The sequence below is a fragment of the Choloepus didactylus genome, chromosome 16, assembly GCF_015220235.1.
Source record: "Choloepus didactylus isolate mChoDid1 chromosome 16, mChoDid1.pri, whole genome shotgun sequence".
Lineage (NCBI taxonomy): Eukaryota > Metazoa > Chordata > Mammalia > Pilosa > Megalonychidae > Choloepus > Choloepus didactylus.
This window is the reverse complement of record NC_051322.1, coordinates 21,996,224-22,016,257: the sequence shown is the minus strand read 5'-3', so window position 1 is coordinate 22,016,257 and position 20,034 is coordinate 21,996,224. Positions and strand designations below refer to the sequence as shown.

The 20,034-nt window shown below is 47.3% G+C and overlaps 1 protein-coding gene across 1 annotated transcript in view; it reads right to left on the bottom strand.

Moving 5' to 3' along the window:
- Positions 1-6,942: 6,942 nt before the first annotated feature.
- ALPK2 (alpha kinase 2) overlaps positions 6,943-20,034 on the bottom strand; it is a 211,522-nt gene continuing 198,430 nt past the window's right edge. Inside the window, exon 13 of the mRNA XM_037805892.1 lies at positions 6,943-8,543. Coding sequence (XP_037661820.1) covers positions 8,522-8,543 — 22 coding nt within the window. The 3' untranslated portion in view covers positions 6,943-8,521. The remainder of the gene's footprint in view (positions 8,544-20,034) is intronic.

The window sequence follows — 20,034 nt, the reverse complement described above, 5'->3', positions numbered from 1 at the left end:
GTGAATAAGCAATATAAATTTGCCTTCATTTTTAGTCCTTTGAGAATTGTCTCCTTCAGGTTTCAAAAGGACTCTCCCTATTCAGGTGTTCTAGAATTTTGTGGAAAGGTCTATGTTTCCCCCCAACCCCCATCATCATCCATCTCCTGGAAAGACATGTGTGGTTGTGTGGCTACAACGTGCCAGGTGTTGTCCTGGGCTCTGGGGACCCAAAAAGGAATGAGTGTCCAGTTGGTTCCATGAGTGGCTCCCAATCTCAGAGTTGGAGTAACGCCCAAAGACATGCGTGCTGCAGTGTGCCAGATGCTGTCACCGAGCACAGACAAGTTGCCAAGAGACTTTAATTATGCCCTTTGTTTCTTTCCAGATAAAGAAACAGTTGGTCTTTGATGTTATGATCTTTGTTATTCCTGGGAAAAATATTCCCCCTTATTTGTTTTGATGATTTGATGGCCAGTAGTTTATGGAGAAAGGACATCTCGTTGTATTTTGCTACTTGCCAGCATAATGAGTTGTACAGGGTCTGTTGAAGGGCCTTGGTAGGGGTTAGAGGATGGGTTGGTGTACTTCTCAGTTATCAAAGCGGTACAGGAGCTAGTTGTCCTTCACATGGGGGCAGGATTAATGCACACAAAGCAGGGTCATGATGCAGTTTCCTCCTTTGCTTCCTCTTACCATATTGCTGAAAGTCTCCTCCAAGGCCACCAGTTGGATATCTATCTCCCTACTGTCGGTTTCTTACCCTCAAGACAGGCTCAAGAAGCTGTTGGGGGCAAATTCATGGCCGGAGCCCCCAGGGACTCCTCCCCAGGGGAGGTCCAGGGATGGAGACATCCACTTTCTTCTCCTGAATATCCAAGTTTTCTTCCAAGCTTTCTAGAGGAAAAGGAAGAGCTCCAAAGCTCACAAAAATGTAGATGGTGTGGAAGGTTCCAAAGGGCCTGATCATAAGTGCCTCATGGAGACAGCAGGGTACCTTATACGCTCTGAAGGTAGCACCTTTAAAAAAGATTCATGTGACACAAAGTTACTGTGCGGTTAAAATAGGATGAGTAAAGATAGAGGCTGGCATTCATTCATTCATTCATTCAACCAGTATTCAACCGTGTTTCCCTACAATGTCACCGAGAAGCCAGCGTCGGATAAGATGCTTTTCCTGGCATCCAGTGTAATGAAGACACAGACTTGCAGGCAAGCGAGTAAGAACAGTGTGGAGCTTCAGGCTCTTTGAAGTAGAAACGGGGCACTAGGGAGGCCTAAAGGAAGGAACCAGGACCTGGGGGAATGAGGAAGGCAGGAATAGAAATAACAATAACTGAAGAGCACACCAGCACGTCTAGTGTTTCTGGCAGCCAGCCAACTAAAGAGAATTAGTGACTTGACAGAAGTTGGGCTGCCTTCCAGTCTCCCAAGCATTCCCCACAATTCCCTCCAGAGAGCAAGTGAACTATGAACCTGGAATTTATTTTGTTGGGGATTTTCCCTCTCAAAAATGCAGCCGAACACCCACAGAAGAGATTTTTTAAGGTGGCTTAAGCAAATGGGGGTTTATTTTTCTCATGTAACAAGAGGTCTGGAGCTTCTGGCATTAGCTCAGGTTCTCAGGGAGGCTGTCAGGGGCCATGGGGCTGCCTCCCTAGTGTGCTGGCTTTTGTGTTCATGCCCGTCACCTCTTTGCAAGGTGACTGTGGCATCTCCGGGTAAAAGATCATCTTTTAAATAAAAGAAGCACATTATACTATTTGTCAAGTGACTAGGGGCAGGTGTGTGTGTGTGTGTGTGTGTGTGTGTGTGTGTGTGTGTGTGTGTGAAGAATTTTAATTTCTCAGCAGAGCTGGGTAAAATGCCTTTAAATCTTGCTCAATTGGGACTTTGTTTTTTTGAACCGGGGTAAAATCAGTCCCATGATCTCCAACTTGGGTTGAAGTGAGCCGGTCCCTTTGGAGCCTGGAGCCATGCTCTACTGGGGCTCCTGCCCTCTAGTGGTGGGCACATACCTCTGCACCTCACAGCATCAGTGATTCCTGATTTCGTGTTTGCTACCTGAGTTTTCCAAATTGATTGCATTAGGACTTCCCCTGACAGCAGAATTCCAGCTTTAATTTTGGTAAAGTAAGTTTTCGAAAGCCTGGGGGAGAGAGGGAAAGAGAAGTGGAAGAGATTGGTCTATTGAGTGCTGTTGACCCATTAAATACACCAGACAAGAATTAATCTTGTTTTTCTGGCACATCTATTCCAGTTGAGACCTAATTAAAGTCCTTCCCGTTTCTCAGAGCTGCCTGTCTTCCGTGTAGCACACCCTGTCCCACCTTCCACTTGGCTTCCAAATGCAGCTGAATATGGAGAAGTCAGAGATGATCTCCCGGTTTCTCGGGCTGTGCCAGCACTGTATTTGCAGTCCCTCCCACCAAGCACGGCCAATCTGGGCCTGTGATGTTTTTGGTCCCTCCTACGTCTCGACCCGAGTTCAGGATGTCTCGGATGGGGTCCTTGGCTCCATGACATACTGGGTTGGATAAAACCCAGAAAGGGCTTCATATCCCAGAGGAAATATGTATCCCTCTGTCAAGATGGAGCCAAAAGAAATGGCTCGAATTGCCACCCCAAATGTAGATGGTATGTTAGGAAATTGTGATTGCAAGAACCAATCCTTTCTTAGATTACCTCAAGTAATTTGCTCTTACAGCAAGATTTCTTACACACCTGCTATGAATGAGGCCCTCTGTATGTACATGGACCATGTGCAGTGAGGGAGCAAGAATCACATGGGAACTCCCCACACTCATAAGGCAGACCCCGTGGAAAAGGGAAGGGGGGTCTGGATTCATGAGAGCTCCCAAGATGGGGAATCAGGTCAACCCCAAAGTCACAGAAGTTCATCAAGCCTCTATCCTTATGGTGATCTGGCTGCTCCATTTTCCTGCTTCCCCTGCTTTTCCTCCTGGCATAACTGGCTCCGTCCTTCCCTCCATTTTCTGCTCACCTGGAGCTACTGCTTATTCATATTTTTGCTAATTCTGGACACTGCTAACTTCACAGCCTGTGCTTGCCTGCCTCCTTTCGGAGTGTCTTCTCAGTTTCTTCATGAGCTTCCAAGTAACTTCCTCCCTCCCTGGAGCTCCAGTTTGGATTCCTGAACCAGGGAATCTGATTGAATTCTGTTTATTCCCACTGGGATAGAGCTCTCACTCCAGGCCATCTCATAGGCTGCTGGGCAACATTTGGGGCAGGAAAAAATAAAGGGGATATATGTAAAAGAGTCTTAAATCAGAAATAAAATGCAAACTTTACTCCAGATAGGAGCTTTCCATTCCCCTGGTGAAAAGATAGAGGAAGAGCTCTCAGGCAAAGGGGGCGGCACGTGCAGTCTCCAGGTGGGACAGAGTTTGGAACAACCAAAGAACTCGAAGTGGGCTGGTGCAGCAGGAACGTGGTGAGCCAAGAGAAGATGGGTCTAGAGAGGTAGGCAAGGGCTGCCGCGTGTCGCAGGATGGATGCGGAACATGAGCAGGACTGGCAGGATGACTGCTACTCAGTGGGCATGCATTTTACTGATGGGGTCATCAAGATCAGGGGTTGGCAAACTCGAGCCTGTGGGCCAAATCCCACCTGCCACCTGTGTTTGTACAAGCTAAGAACGTCCCTCAGTCCCAGGCAAACTGGGGTGGTTGGTCACCAGGAACTCAGCCACGCGGCTCCATTTGCATATTGTCTGTGCCTACTTTGGGGCTTCAGTGGCAGAGGTGAGTAGCTGGGACCGAGACCATGTGGCCCACAAAATCTCAAATATTGAGTGTCTGGTCCTTTACAGAACAAGTTGGCTGATCCCAGCTCAAGACCAAGGAAGATGAGGTAATTCATCGATGAGGCAAGGGAAGGTAATGGCAATGTCATAGAGGGCTGATCACGCCTTCCCCCTTTTTATTTTCACCATTGGAAGCTGATTCATTTTTAAAATCCAAATTAGATCATGCCACTCTCCTCAAAATCCTGGGGATCAAGTCCAAAGATCCCCTGACTCTCTCAGACAGACCTCATCTCCCCCTCCTCCTCTTCCACTCGCTCTCCCCACACCACGTCCTCCTTGCTGCTCCTCAAACACGCCGGGGCCTTCTGCCTGCCAGCATTTATTCAACATGGTGGGTTCACAGGAAATATCTGTTGAATAAATGAATGTTGGTAAAGTCAAGAATTTAATTCCCATCTCCAGGGCTGTGTGCCAAGACACTGGCTATTAGCGCTCATCAATATTTCATTTTAGCCGGCGTCCGTTCTGTTGCAATTATGTGGCTGTCTGTCTGTCACCCACTGGCTGCTTTTCCTGCCAAACACCTCGTCTTTAATCACATGAACTTCTGTCCTGTGAATACCTCATGCCTGACACCAGCCTGGGATTCTGTCATTTCCCTTGTCCTAAGGAGTGATGCATTAAGCCAGGATTCAGGGTTGAAATTGAGTGGATTCTTCAACTTCTTGGAACTTGAAAGGACTTTTTATGCAGAGGTGCTCTGGGTTGAGTCCAGAGCTTTCATCCAATCTTCAAGAGGGTCCTCGGCTGTCCGAAGGCTGAGGAGCTCTGGTTTTAAGCCATGGCTGCCCGTTTGCTGGTGGGTCACAGGCCTCCTGTGGGGCACCCTCCACCCTCTCTTTGCATCTCTGGAAGGTCCCTCCCTTCTGCCACTTGCTGAAATCTCGTCAACAAACCCAACAGGTTCCTCTGCAATTCGCAGATCCCCCCATGGCTTCGGGAGCAATGGTTGGTGAAAACAGTCAGGCCCAGCCTCCCACATGTTGACAAGCAGAAAAACTTGGCTTCTCCTCTGAGAAGAGGTGACTGCAGGGTGCAGGCAGACGGGTGCAGCCGCGCTCTCTATTGAAGGTGAGGCCTGGTTGTAAAGCACTTCCTAATGAAGGTGAGGCCTGGTTACGTGTTGCATCGAGCATCTCTGCTGCAGGATTCACTTACTGCCAAGGTTTCCTCTCCTGTCTCAGTTTCTGATGGGCCATCTTACTCCCAGGGAACCACAAGGGCTGCAGTCCTTTCTAAGAGTAGCTTGCAAGGAGGAAACATGGTCTCTGCCATTTCCTCAGCTTTGAAAAGATGTCCTTTCCAGGAGGACAATCATTCCACGACGTCCTTCTGCCAGGAGAGTCGCTGTCCCTCTTTCTGAGGCAAGGAGAGAGATGCCAGCTCTTCTCAGCTCTTGCTTTGGCACTGAGAAAACCTGCCAAGTGCTACTCAGGCCTGAGCTTAATGTTGACCATTTACTGTCATGAGTATTATCAACTGTTATTGTTATTTTAAGACTGCTCAGGCTTTGGGGCCCTGGAGAAACCCTAGGCTCGGCCCACAGAGAGTTGTTGGTTATAGACTAACACTAGCCGCTCTGCCAGGCCAGGAGCAGAGCTTCCCCCGGAGGCACAGTGTGGTGGAAAGGGAAGACAGCCACCTGGCCCTGCGCCTTCCAGCTTCGGCACCACTAACATTTGGGGCCAGGCAATCCTTGGTTGTGGCGGGCTGGCCTGCATATCGTAGGAGATTTAGCAGCATCTCTGGCCTCTACCCACTAGATGTCATTCTCCCCATTGCGATGACAAAAATGTCTTCATATATTGACAGATGTCCCCCCTGGGGAGGGCATGCAAAATCACTCCCAGCTGGGAACCACTGTTGTCAGAAGATATTTCTTGACTGAGAATTTCAGAATAAGAGGTAGAAATGACCAGAGGCTTAGAGGTGTTGGCAAGACAAATCTTGTGTCACACAAAACCAAATGTTTAGAGTTTTAGGGAGAGAGAGGCAAAGGCAAAGTTTGGGTTAAAGTCAGGGACTGAGAGAAGGGACTTGGCCTGAGCTTGTGGATGTCTCCGGAAGGGGAAAAGAGCAGGCAGCTTGAGCTTAGACTGGGAAGTCTTCAAGTCCCGAGGGTGTGTAGCGAGCAAGGGAGACCCAGGGCTGCCGCTTCCGTTGACTTCGTCTAGACCAGCCCGGCTCACCCTCGCCTGCCACAAGTCACCCTTTCCTTCGTGCTGAGTACCCTGAGCGTATGGAGAGAAAATATATTTTTGTCTTTAGGAGAATGGATATTTGACCAGGCAAATGCACCTAAGTGCAAGGACAGGGGCTCTGAGGGCACAGATGTGGGGCTCAATGGAAGACTTCCTGGAAGAGGTGACATCTCAGTGAAGTCCTGGAAGATAAGCCAAGGTTATTTATATGGAAGGGGTGAGAAGAGTCCTGACTTAAGCTTTTGGAATGCTACTGCCTAAAATTCCTTTAAAAAGGAACAAGACTTTTGTTCTGCTTTTAATAGGGGTTAAAGAGTACAGCAAACAAAAGAGCATTTGGGGACTGGAGGGACCGGGGAGATCAGAAAAAGGACATGGAAGGAAGATGCTGCGACAAAGGAAAATGCAGCTCCTGGGTACAGCTGTGGTCCCCAGACCAGCCGCATCAGCATCACCTGGGAGCTTGTTAGAAATGCACATTATCTGGCTGGATCCCAAGAGGCTAGTCCATTAAATCAGAAACTCTGGGGTGGGGCCAGCAAACAATCTGTGTTTAACAAGCCGCCAGGTGACTGTGCTGCACAACGGGGTTTAAGAGCCACTGGGCTGCAGGCCTGGTCTACTGTGGAGCTCGTCAGTTTTAAATGGAGAGAGCAACTGAATGCATCAATCCCCCAGTTACTCTTGCCTTGGAAAAGAGAACAGCAGAGAGTTCTCAACCCTGGCTGCACATTAGCACCACCCAGAGAGCTTTTAAAAATCCCAATGCCCAGGTCACACTCCAGACCAATTACATTAGAATCTCTGAGGGGGACCCAGGCATCTGCGTTTTTAAAGCACCCGAGTTGATTCTAAAGTGCAGCCAAATTGAGAATAATTTGCAATAAAAGAAGGTATCCACAAGAGGCAAACATTTGAACAACTGAGAGAACTTTATTTAAAACTTTATTTTAAAACAGAAACAACTTAAACAAGAGTATCAAGGAACAACTCATGTAGACAAAATAGAGCTTTATTTTTCTCCTCCATAACAAAAAAACCTGGAGGTAGAGAGGGGAAACAGTCCCCCAGTGTCTTCGATGATTGGGGCTCCTTCTAAACAACCATTCCAGCCTGTCCTCATGGTCACAGGATAGTTACTAAAGCTCCAGCTATCACGTTCATGTTCCAGGAAAGAAAAATTTAAAGGATGAAGGTCAAAAAGGGTAGCTGCCCTCTGAGTTAATCCCCTTTGAAGGACTCCGCCCGGCGACTTCTGCTTAGATCTCATTGGTCAGAACTGTGGCATATGACTACCCACGGCCATGAGGGAGGCTGGAACATGCAGTATTTTAGCTAACATCCTGCCACCACGAACACAGCTGGGTTCCATTACTAAAGAAAAGGGGGAGAATGAATATTGGGTAGAGAGGATGGATATTGGATAGGCAGCTTCTAGTCCATTTCACAAAGAGCTTTCTTTTTATATTCATGGGTGTATAACTTAGGGTGCTTTGTGCTACAAAACTATATTACATCCAAAACTAGGGAGGAACTTTCCCGCAAGGTAATAAGACAGTTAATTGTGAGAAAGTGCTGTGTCTACGCTTTGCTTGCTTGGTCAGGGCAGTGGCTAGGGGTGGGTAGGGAGGTCAAGGAAAGCAAGGGTGGCAGAGGAACAGGAAGAGAAGAGTTACAGAAGTCACCAGAATCTCTGGGGAGGGATTTGAAGTCTAGGGGCATTAGGCATTTTTTTAAGGTTACACAATGAGTCAGTGTATCAGGATGGAATCCAGGAGAGCAAATATTTTTCTGCAAAGAGCAGGTGGAGAATTAATCAGGAGTCTCTTGTTTGTAAGAAATAGAAACCCAACACCCACTAGCTTTAGCAAAAAAAAAAAAAAAGGAATGTGTAGTCCCATCTAACTGAAGAGTCTGAGGAATAGACAAGATTCAGGTGTGGCTGGATCCAGGTGAAAGGAACATAACCTGACTTCAGTTCTTACTTCTCAGGAGATCCTCGATTCAGAAGAGCCCTTGGGCAATCCACCATTTTCTATGCTTTCACCGTGAGCACCCCCATGGGAAGCCCCTAGTACCAGGGGAGAGAGACAGATACTGTCGATGTTTTCATGTGCACACAATGCCTTGATGTGAGGGAGGCAGTGATGAGGGACTACGTAAGGCAAGGCTTGGCTGGATCTCCAGCTGGCACAGGGCTGTGTGGTCCTCACTGAATCTCTATGGTCTCTTCTCTAATTGAACCAACTCATGTGCTCTGTTGACTGTTATTGATTTTTACACATTAAAAAATAAAAGAATAGTTTTTTTTTTTTTCCAGCCATGTGTCCACTGGTGAGGTACCCAGACATGGAGAAACTCTAGAAAAAAAGAGCCGGGTCCAAGGCTTCTGGAGAGAAGGAAAAAACCCAAATTCTGGTAGGCTTGTAGCACACCTATCACTGTGGCCAGTGGTTCTAGGCAGCCAACTTTTCTGTTTTTCTTCTCTCTGTTCCTCTCATTTCACAGGTGCCTACAGGATGCCAGGTCCTACACTGGGCAACAGAAGCACAAAGATGAATAAATGAGCAGCGGTCCTGGCCTCGAGAGCCGGCTTGCAGCAGGTGGCTCACCTGAGCCTGCATGGACCTTACCCGCGGGGAACCTCGCTCCAGCCGCCAGGAGCCGCGTGTCTTTGCTGGAAGCTTCACTGGCCCCCATCAGCCACCCAGCCCCCACACTGCCGGCAGAAAGGCTAGAACTCTCCTCCAGTGGTTGATGGGAGTTGGTGACTAAAAACTCTCACTCTTAGGTATGTGGTCTACACAGGCCTCTGTGGTGCCCCAGTGGGTGTGAGCTCCAGCTGCCCACAGTGGCCATGTGCCTGATAACACACCCTCCACTGGCTGCCTTCTGCCCGCCTCGCTGCCCCACATCCCTCCTGGTGTTTGCTCGGGCCACCTCCCAAATAAACCACATGCAAACCCTTGTCTCCAGGCTGCCTCTGGGGGACCCAGTCCAAGACAGCCATGGGTGTTGGGTGGGGAACTCACAAGCAATATGACCTCACCACAATCAAATATGTTCACAGAGTTGGGGTGCTGGGAACAGAGGGAAGGCCGTGAGAAGGCGTGCTGGAGAAGGCTTCCTCAGGAGGTGGTAGAGTGGAGCTGGAAGGAAAGGGAAGGCAGGGCACTGCTGGCAGAGGGGACTGCAGGAACAGAGGCCTGATGGAATGAAATTACATGTGTAGCAAGACGAGAGCCTGAAACAGTAAGATTTGTGCTTTTCTTTTCCCTCTCTTCCTCATATGGACTTTTCTGGTAGTCGGGAACCAGAGATATATTATAGCTTCAAGGAGAAATGGGATTTTTGTAGTAGGGATTAAATACACACACACACACACACACACACACACACACACACACCATAGTGCGGTTTTTAAGTTTTCCCCCAAACAGCCTTTTCTGAATCAAAAGGTGAATAAAGCAGTGTATGGAACTGATGTTGTAACAATAAAACTCAGAAGTTTTCTTTTCTCACTGGGGGTGAGAAAGGAGAGGGTGGCCTGGGCTGGGAGCAGGGTGCATTGGGTTTGAAAGGGCAGGAGTTAGAGTGTGTGAATGGGGGGTGCTGGGAGGCGGGGCTGGGCCTCCCTGGGCAAGGCGCCCACCTGGGGGCTGAGCAATTCTCCGTGGAGATCTCGGTGCCATTTTCAGAGTTATATGAGCTGTTTACCTCCTCACCGCTCGGGTCCAGGGAGGGTCCAGGAGAGGATGTCCAGATGTCCATCCGTGCCCGAGACTGGCTGAACCCCTCCAATGGCCGTGACATCAGAAAGGGGGGCTGACCTCACAGCTGCAGTTGGAGTGTGAAAGGCACAGTCCAGGCCCAGAGCGGCGGTGGAACCCCACCTGCACCCCAAACACAAGCCAAGGATGAGGGTGCCTAACAATCTGGATGAGCGCCCAGGAGGTCAAAGGAGGGCAGCAATGAGTCAGGATCTAAGGGGGGAAGCAGAGTGACCTTTGCGTGGCCGACTCACATACTGTGCACTCAGGGCTGCTCATTGCAGGTGCATCTATAGATGGTATAAATATAGACCTATAGCTATATTTATATATGCTATATAAAAGCTCTGAGGTTGGCTTTTAGTTGTCTGAGGATGAACTGTGGTCATTCTATTGAGTTCTTATATAATAAAAAGGATAAAAACAGAACTGATTAGTTATTTGGTGAAATATTTCATAATCACCCTGGAAAATTCAATGTAAATAACAGGGTGAGCCCATCTGTGCTGTCTCTTGGTCTCATCCCCAGAATAACTCTGTCGGTGGCCCTGAGGTCTGGGCACATCGGTGGTCAGCCTGGGGCCAGTTACAGAGGGACCCCAGAAGCCTGAGAGCTCAACACTGACGATCCGGGGAGTCTCCTTCGGGCATCTCCTCCCTCAGTTTGATGGTCGCCTTGGAGGTTGCTGGGGCTTATTTTGAGGGGATCACCGAGAAGACCCTTCCTGGGAGGCAGGTGGTGGATAAAGTGCCCCCGAGACAGAGCATCTGAGTCTGGGTGCCGGCTCGGCTGCTGAGTCATGACTCACTCAACATCTCTTCCATATTCAGTTCCCCTGTTGTGAAGACGGAGCTAAGATGCCCGGAATTGTCAAATCTAAGTGGCATGGTCCGCATTTTGAAGAAGCAACTCCCTACGAATGGATGACACCAATGGTACTTGATCCTGACTCCCTTTCCCTGCAACATGCCTGCACTGTAACAGGTATATTTCTTGAAATGCAGTATTTTCACCCAAAAGGTTGACTTTCTGGGTTTGTGATAAAAGCATGAAGGATGTGTTCTATGACAGAGGAGATCTGGTCCCCTTGCCTCAATTCGCTGTGGCAGTTTATTATGCCCGTGAGCAGAGCTGGACCTGCAAGGAATGAGTTTCCTCACTTTTAGAAAGTAGCATTTAAATTTCATTGTACCACCTGTAATTTGATAGACCAGGAAAATTCAGGAAAATAGGCTTCAGTATAGGCTTCTTTCCTGCAATGTTCCTTATCTCAATAACTGCTTTCCTTTTCTGGAATCCTGTGTCTCTTGGATGATTTTGCCAAGGCTAAGCTCTCAGACCCAAGTTCTCATGTTTGTCATTCTGGTCACTGACGCTGCCATATCTTAGGACAGCCTGGTGGATGGGGGCATGCTCCTGAATGTAAGCCAGGGGCCACGGGGCCAGCCATGGAGGGGTGCATCAATCCTTCCACCCAAAGTCATCAAAAGCCAGTCCCAAAAGAATCAATAGGTTGTCATTTGGGGAAAATGTCTTCAATGTTCAATGTGTGTAATTACTTCCTATTCTCCATGAACTCTCTAGCTTATTCAAGATTCTGGGACTAAGCCTGTATTAGGTATGGATTTAAACAACAACAAAAAAGTCAAGTCCCCAAACCCCAAGGCCGCAGCCACACTCCAGACCAAATAAACCAGTCTCTGCAGTGGGACCCAGCAATGGTAACTTTTAAAGCTCTGGTGATTCTGATGTCCAGCCAAGTGTGAGAAAGACTGGTTTAGGGGCTAGGGGAGTGTTCCCTGAGAAAATAACATTTCAGTGGAGATCTAAAAGATAAGAAGGAGATAGCCAAGAGAAGAGGTTTCTGGAAAAATACCAGATGAAAGATGAAAACAGAGGGGATAGTTCCATTAATTCAGAGAAAAACACATTTGCCTTTTAAACATTACTATTCCTGAGGAAACACTGGCCTGAGTCTCAAAGACAGTGCCCTGCATCTCCAGGCATGAGGACAGCTGGAACCCCAAAATCAAAAAAATCAGGTCATGGGGCAATGCATCCCTTTAAGAACAAACGAGGAGGACTTTTCTAAGCGGGGAGCCCTCTACTTTCTCCAGGATGTTTAGAATAGAACTTGATGGGACAGGATCTAACTTGCTGGGGTTTTCAGGACTACATCTGCTGAGGTGAGTGTGCAGGGAGCCGGAGCTCCTGGGTTGGGAGGAAAGGCGGAGGGCAGGGATGCAGGGAGCATCCCCTTGGGCGCTGGCAGTGTTTTCTGCCTGATCTCAAGTGTGTCCCTGGGAGGGAGCCAGAGGGAAGAGGATTCATGTGCACAGGACATCTGATGATAGCCTTGGGTCTGGTGTGGTGAGCGGTTTACTTGATTTATTGGTTTCCTGGAGCGCAGACGTGGAAATAATAGTAGAGGCTGAAATGATCTTCAAGACCGCATCGCGAGGCACCACCCCCAAGAGGTATAAATGCAGGAGTAGGTGGGTGAGAAAACAAGCCAACCTCATGGAAGCCGTAGCAGGACAGAGAACCAACTATCTGGGGCGGAGTTTCCTGCTGTCTCTAGATTCTGAGAAACATCTGGGGCTACCTGCAAACAGTGGGCTTCTGCAATGGAAATCCATCTGCCCGACAGAGGCTGCCAGAATTTTCCCACCCCCAGCCACTCCTGGCTCTCCCCACTTAGCAACCCTCCATGGGGTGATGAGGTGGGTCCCAACGCTGCAGAGCGAGTCCTGAGGAAGCTGCCTCGAGGAGGAAGTTTCTGGAAGCTGAAGAGGGACCAGCCTATTTGATTTCTGCCTTGCTCTGGCTTCTGCCTTCCATTTCTGGGTCATTCCAGACTTCCCAAGACCTGCTTCTGAGCCCTTGTAGACACAACATCTTTCTGGTTTCCCCGGGTGCTCCCCAGCTTGCTCCCAGAGATGCCTCAAATGGTGATGTGCCTGGGCAAGCCCTGCCCTCTCCAGGCTCCAGCTGTCCGGCCTCTGTCCATGGCTAAACTTCCAGAGCATCTTGTAGCCCACAAAAGCAGGCCCACAACCTGACCAATCAACAAAGACCCTGCCTTGGGTCAGACCCTAACCTGCTTCTCTTTTTCCCTCATTCAATGGAAAACCTCCTCCATTTCCATGCAAATCTGTTTGTCACCCAAGGATGGCTTGCTTATTCCTGCTTCTGAACCTTGGCTTGAGATTATCCCCAGGTGGGCTACCTTCCTTTCTTCTCTCTGCTAATCTATCATCTCATTTTATCCCTGCTCAAAATTCACCTCTTCTAGAAAGATAATATAAAATAAAAGAGAGTCAAGAAGCTGGAAAGGCTGATAGAAACTGCATTTATCTATAAACATCATGAAGAGGATGCAGATGGGCTTCTCAGCAGTTCCTGGACCATTTAAGGCAGTGAGGGTTCCTTGATGCCTGAAAGTGAATGTTTCTAAGAGATGTGCAGAAAACTATTAAAACCTCGATTGTGTAGCCCTCTCAAGAGACTGGAATTGGTGTTAGTAGAGGGGGCTTCATTGCACGGGACTGATAAGAGTTTGGAATTTTTGAGAAATGAACCCTGAAAAATATGTGTTACATAAATGCATTATATGACATGATTTGTTCATTTTCCTTTTTTCTTAAATATCAAGAATAGGAAAAAATATAGTATGTTACAGTTGTGTTTTTATGTGGTATCTTATTGTACTATTTTTCCCCAATGAATATTAAAATGCCTTAAGAAACTCATTCCTCTATTATGAATGAGAATATAGATAGCTAAAGAAAAATATCTTCTCCAAACTAAAAATATAGAGAAACTTAATAGTTATAATGATTCACAATTTTGAATGCCTCTGTCAGTTATCTTTTAATACATAAATTAATTCTCACATCTCTGCAAGGTAGGTGTTCTTACACCATTTTATTCAGATGAGAAATTTGGGTTCAGAGAGATTAAGTCTCCAAGATCACGCAGCTGGTAAGTATTAGAACCAAGACTGGAGCCCCCATCTCTTTGGCTCCTAAGCCTAGCTGTGCTACTGCTCTAAAGGGTTTTCAAATCTAATAATCCCATCTAGGAATCATATCAGATTGACATAAGAAAGATTGGCCCCCCAAAGTAATTTGGGCCGGGAACAAAAATGTATTTGCAAAGCCTCTCTGAGGGACTGGTGGAAAATGTGGAAATATTAAACTTTCCCACCTAGGTTGTTACTGATATTCTCAAAAGCACTGGGGACTACCAATTTAGAAGGCTTGCCTTATGAAGCTTGTTACTGTGAAGGAGAGGCTAAGCCTACTTATAATTGTGCCTAAGAGTCACTCCCAGAGAGCCTCTTTTGTTGTTCAGATGTGGCCTTTCTCTCTAAGCCAACTCAGCAGGTAAACTCACTGCCATCCCCCCTATGTGGGACATGACACCCTGGGGTGTAAATCTCCCTGGCAATGTGGGACACGACTCTCAGGAATGAGCCTGGACCCCACATTGTGGGACTGAGAAAATCTTTTTGACCAAAATGGGGAAGAGAAATGAAACAAAATAAAGTTTCAGTGGCTGAGAGATTTCAAATAGAGTTGAGAGGTCATTCTGGAGGTTATTCTTATGCATTATATAGATATCCCTTTGGAATAGCTAGAAGGAAATACCTGCAACTGTTGAACGGCAACCCAGCGGCCTTGATTTTTGAAGAAGATTGTATAATTGTGTAGCTTACACAGTGTAACTGTGCAATTGTGAAAGCAATTGTGACTCACACTCCCTTTATCCAGTGTATGGACAGATGAGTAGAAAAATAGGAACAAAAAGTAAATGAATAATAGGGGGAATGGGGGATGGGATGTTTCAAATGTTCTTCACTTATATTTTTATTTATTTGTATTTTTTTAATTAAAAATTTTTTTTGGAGTAATAAAATGTTCAAAAATTGTGGTGATGAACACATAACTATATGATGATATTGTAGATGACTGTACACTGTGGATGACTGTAGGGTATGTGAATATCTCAATAAAACTGAACACAAAAAAAATAAAGGATGGCCCTACCTCCCCAAGAGTGGGGAACACCCACATGGATTGGGGGTGCAGCAGTGAGTAAACTGAGGTGTGGGGGGGACCCGCCCTTAGGAAATGTACATTCTAGTGCAGAGGTGATAAACAATGTAAAAAAAAAAAAAGAGCACAATGTATATCACGCAATGGTATAGAAGGGATTTAGAAATAAAGCACAGAATGGGGGAAAGGGGCTTGTAATTTTAAATAGGGTGCTTGAGGAAGGATTCCCTGAAAAAAGTGACATTTTAGTAAAGACCTAAAGCAGGTGGTGGATCTGGGGATGGACATTCTAGAACGATGGAACGGAAAGCACCAAGGCTCTGAGGCAGGAGTGTTCAGAGAACGGAGAGAAGGACCACTGTCGTTGGAGTTGAGGGACAAGTAAGTAGAGCAATGAGGTGAAAGAGGCATTTGGGAGCTGGGGTAGGGCTTGTTGGCCTTTGCAGTGGATTGGCCTTGGCTCTGGAGGAGATTGGAAGCCACTGGAGGGTTCTGAGAAGACGAGTGGCATCTTGAGCATCAGCTTTAATGGGATGGCCCTGCCTGCCCTGCTGGGAGACCATGAAATTCCAAGTGACCAGGGGCGGTAGGGGCAGAGGTGATTCTGGAGAGTTTTTGAAGGGAAAGGAAAAGGATTTGATGACGGATTGGCAAAGAGGCAAGGATGGCAACCAGGTTTTGGGCTTGATTAGATGGAGGAATGGAGTCGCCATCATCTGAGACAAGACTGTGGGAAGAGGAGATGTTGGGAGAAAGCCAAGAATTCAGTGTTGGGCAAGCCGGGCTTTATACTCCAACTGGAAATTCAGATGGCACATTTCTTCAGGTGGAGTTGAGAAGGCCATTGCCTGGGAGGGTCTGGAGTTTGAGAGAGAGTAATTTGGGAGTTGTCAGTGTACAGCCCCTGGAATTGAGAAGGAGGTGGCACTGCTCAGATGAACCCTACTCTTTTCTGCTCTGGGCTCCCTAGTAATTGTGGAATCAAATGGCTGAGCAGGGAGAGGAGAGTAAGGCTGGGGTTTTCCCAGTCATTGCACAGAGCCACCAAAAGAAGCGTTGGGAGAGAGTGACGACTAGGGGAGAGGACGCGGCATGGGGACAAGAGCGCCACCTGGTGTGCTTCCCATCAAAAGGGCGTCGGAAAGAGCTGGAACGGCAGCTTCAGGATGAGGGCCTGCAGAGTGGTTTCCGTGCGCTGCAAATCAGGGAAAGAAGCTGCTGAGGATATTTGAGGATAGGCCAGGTGAGGTAGCGCGAAGGAGAGAGGACTTCCATTTTAAAAAGGTGGAAAAACAGTGGGCTTATCCTAATCCTCACCCTTAAATTCACTGACATGAACAAAAAGAATGAACTATGTGGGAGCAAACTCCATCTACAGAGAAATTGGGTGACAGCTATGCTCCAAATTGCAGTTGGAGAAGAAGATCTACCATGGAACGTGGACCACATCTGGGGGGCGGGAGGAAAACAGGAATTAAGTCAACAGATTTGTTAAGCATCTGCTACCTTCCAAGCATTTCCGGGTTTTGGGGACACATTGGTAAATAAAACAGATTAAGATCTCTCTCCTCATAGAGCTTACATTCTAATGGGGGAGATAACACTAAACAAAAAACTGATTCAGCACAGAGTGTTGTAACAGATGGCATGTTAAGGAGAAGGCTAGCAGGGGAGGGAGATGGGCACCCCAAGGGGGTGGCACAATTTTAAACTGGCGTCAGGTTGGAGCACACAGAGGACAGGGAGAAGGCAGCGTGGTCACTGTCCTGGGCCTTGGGTTCAGCCACAGCTGCGACTACAGTGATGACACACACCTTTCCAGCCTTTAAGAGGGGAGCGATTTCTCTAAAACCATAGGAAAGGGAACTGAGGCACCTAAATGGTGATCTCTCTTCAGGAATGGCCAGGGCTGGAGGTATGGGTGGGCTACCTGAGAACCAGGGAATGTGTCTGTGGGTCAGGTTTCTCACCATCAGGGCGGGAAATGGGAGGCACCGCAGGCACCGAGGCACACGCCGTCTCTCTCTCCTCTGACCTGGGCGTCTCACCTGAGCAAACTGCCTGCAAGTGCGTGCTGACGTGAAAGACTGGGACATCAAAGAAAGCACTGGGAAGGAGCAAGCCACTACCTGTCACTGCGGATGTAGAGAAAGAAAGAGGGAGGGATGGGGAGGGAGACGGAGTTCGAGTTGGAGACATCTCGTTTGAATTGGTTCTGAATTTTCTGAGCCCTAAAATGGAAGCTGACAGACAGGCTTTCCTTGATCACATCTGATCGAGAACATGTGAATTTTGAAAAAAGCAGATTATTTCTATCTGGGATCACGTTGGGCTCTCGTGAAAAACAGAGTTTAAAAAATCCTTGATATACTGGTACAATTAGTCCTTGCAAATGTTTGTTCATTAGATCATAAAATTGAAGTCTGTGCTCAGGTGGTCATACAGATGAAGTTGGCTTCCACCTTGCCTTTCCGTTTTTACAAGATAGTTTTAGAACAGTTTCTTAAAGGGTTTCGGGTCTGCTTCAGCAAAAAATTGGAAAATATACCTCATGCTGGAAGACAGAAGAGGTGTTTGCGCTTTTGTCTCTTTTTTTCAGCAAGTCAAGCCCAAGTGGCATATGCAGATCTAAATGGGGGAGAGACGCCAGTTTGTTCTTGTTTGTGCACATGATCCAGAGGAGCAGGTCAGATGCAGCAGGCAGGATGCTGGCAGGCTCCTCCCATCTGCATCCAGTTGAATGCATGCCCAACACATGCAAAAAACAGTATGGATATTTAGAAAAGAAAGCACTTTATAATTAGAAAATAAGTTTTGCTCGTTTTGGCATTCTTTTAATAAGAATCTATTGAAGCCTTTTGTGACTATAGGGCTTATCATAAGTGTGGATGGAGAGGTGCTGGTACAATAAAATAAAGATAACATAAAATATTAACATAAGCTTGCCATCCACACAGCCAAAACTAGACCTCTCCAGACGACAATGCCCCTTGGCAATTAATCATTGTTTCCTTGCCATTCTCATTACTGAAATACCTGCAGTTGAACACACAGGCCCATTTTAATGAAACTTTCATTTATTTTTGTGACCTGCCCATCACAGGGCTCCACCATTGAGCCCTTTATGAAGCGGGTCACCTGCAGGCACTGGAAGGTACTAAATCCCCAGCCGGACCCACAGCCTGTCCTAGCTCGGCACCTCGGTTGAGCTTTCGTTGTGTTTATAGACCGACTAACACCGCACACATATGGGGACAAATGAGACAACCAGTGGAAACTGGACGTGTTGTAAGCTGAGCTAAAACAATGGCAGTAAGTGTGGGCATTTCAGAGACCCCTGAATATCTTTGGTGTAAAAAAGCCCACTTCACGCTCTCCCTGTCACTGGACGTACAAGGCAAACAGCAGTTTACCTCAGAAGAGAAGGTCAGGGTTTGGACGGCTGGACGGCTGGACAGATGGCAAAACAGTCCTTCAGGAGCCCACCCCGAAGAGTCCTGACGGGGACAGACCCACTAGGAGACCCCTCCTGTCCCTGGTCCTTCAAGCGTTTCATACAGATGAAATCAGATTACAATCAACAATAAAGGCAACTTTGAAAAAAAATCTAAGCATCTGTGAAAGGAGGAAAGGACAAGCTCCATCCAACAGAGGCACCCGGGGGCTGACGACAGAACATAAAAACGGGGAATAGAAAATCCTTTCCCTCCATCCATCTTTCCACATCAAAATTCAAAGTCAGCAAGAAGGGAAGGGGTTACAGAGTGGCTTCAACCTTTCCCTGTATACCTTTCTATATTTTTTAAAATTTTTAATGCTTTTGTTGATATTGTTTCTAAATTATAAATTATTGGTCCAGAAAGTACCCTGGTCTGTCAAGAGGACTCTGGTTTACCCACTGATACATATACACATATTTATGTATATTTATGTTTATATAAATTATATATAAATAAATATAAACATTATATACACACAGTAATTCGAATCAACATGTATCTGGGACTTATCTGTTGTGGAACTTTCTAGAACTCCACTGCTAAATATACACCTCTGGGATCTCTATGGGGACAGCAGGCTACAGGGAATGAGCATTTTAAAATCTGTAAGCCAGGGGAGTCTCTTCAGAAGAAATGCTGGCGATGGTGGATGAAAAAGATGAAAAGCGACTAGCTGGAGTGTTTTCTCCATCAAATCCCTTTTCAAAACAAAAATCCTGCCTATGGTTCCATTTTTTTAAAATCAAAACCACGTGCCTGAGGGGAGTGTTTTCTCCATCAAATCCCTTTTCAAAACAAAAATCCTGCCTATGGTTCCATTTTTTTAAAATCAAAACCACGTGCCTGAGGAGAGTAGGGTTTTAGAGCAGGTGAAACCAGGAGACTTCGATTAGAGCCCGAGGGCCTCTGGGAGCGGGAGGGCTGCCCGTTCCCTGCAGCAAGCGCCTCCCAGGGTGGCGTGGCCTCCGCATTGCAAACTGCCGTGGGGATCAGTGTCCCCTTCACACACCCGAAGTCGCTGGATTCTTCCCCTGGAGAGTGTTCTTTGAACTCAGAAGGTCTAGTCACTCCCTTTGGCGTTTCAGGACCCTCCCACCCACGGCCTTGGCTTGCCCCTCACAGGTCGGCGGTGCCCCCCCAGGAGCACGTTAGAAGGGCAGCTCTCAGGCCCATCCCAGAGCTCCGGAATCAGAACCTGCATTTCCACAAGATCCCCTGGTGAGCTGTGTGCACAGTCAGGCGTGAGAAGCACGGATCCCACTGCTCACAGGGGCCTAACGATTTTCCCAAAATCAGCCCTAGAAACAACAAAGCTGCAGATATTGGCACCTACAGATGTTGGCACCCACAGACGTTGGCATCCACTTTGGGATGCGGACATATACGATTTCCTCTTGCCAGGTGAAACCTGCTGCTGCCTTCTGCTCTGCAGCTGGACCTGCCCTAACCTGGTAGGGAAGGAGGCTCCAAGGGTAAGGAGACACAATGGGTGTGGAAATGTGGGTGGGGGTGGGGTATCGTGAGCTGATGAGCCCAGTCTGGGTCAGTCTTGGGTTCCGGAACAAAGTAGGAGGTGATTCAGCCTAATTTGTTCAAGCTGTGATGCAAGACTATTGAGAAAATGTAAATATTTTGTCCTCCAGTAATCATCTATTATCTATTTGATAATTAATAAATAATCAAATCCTGGAGAA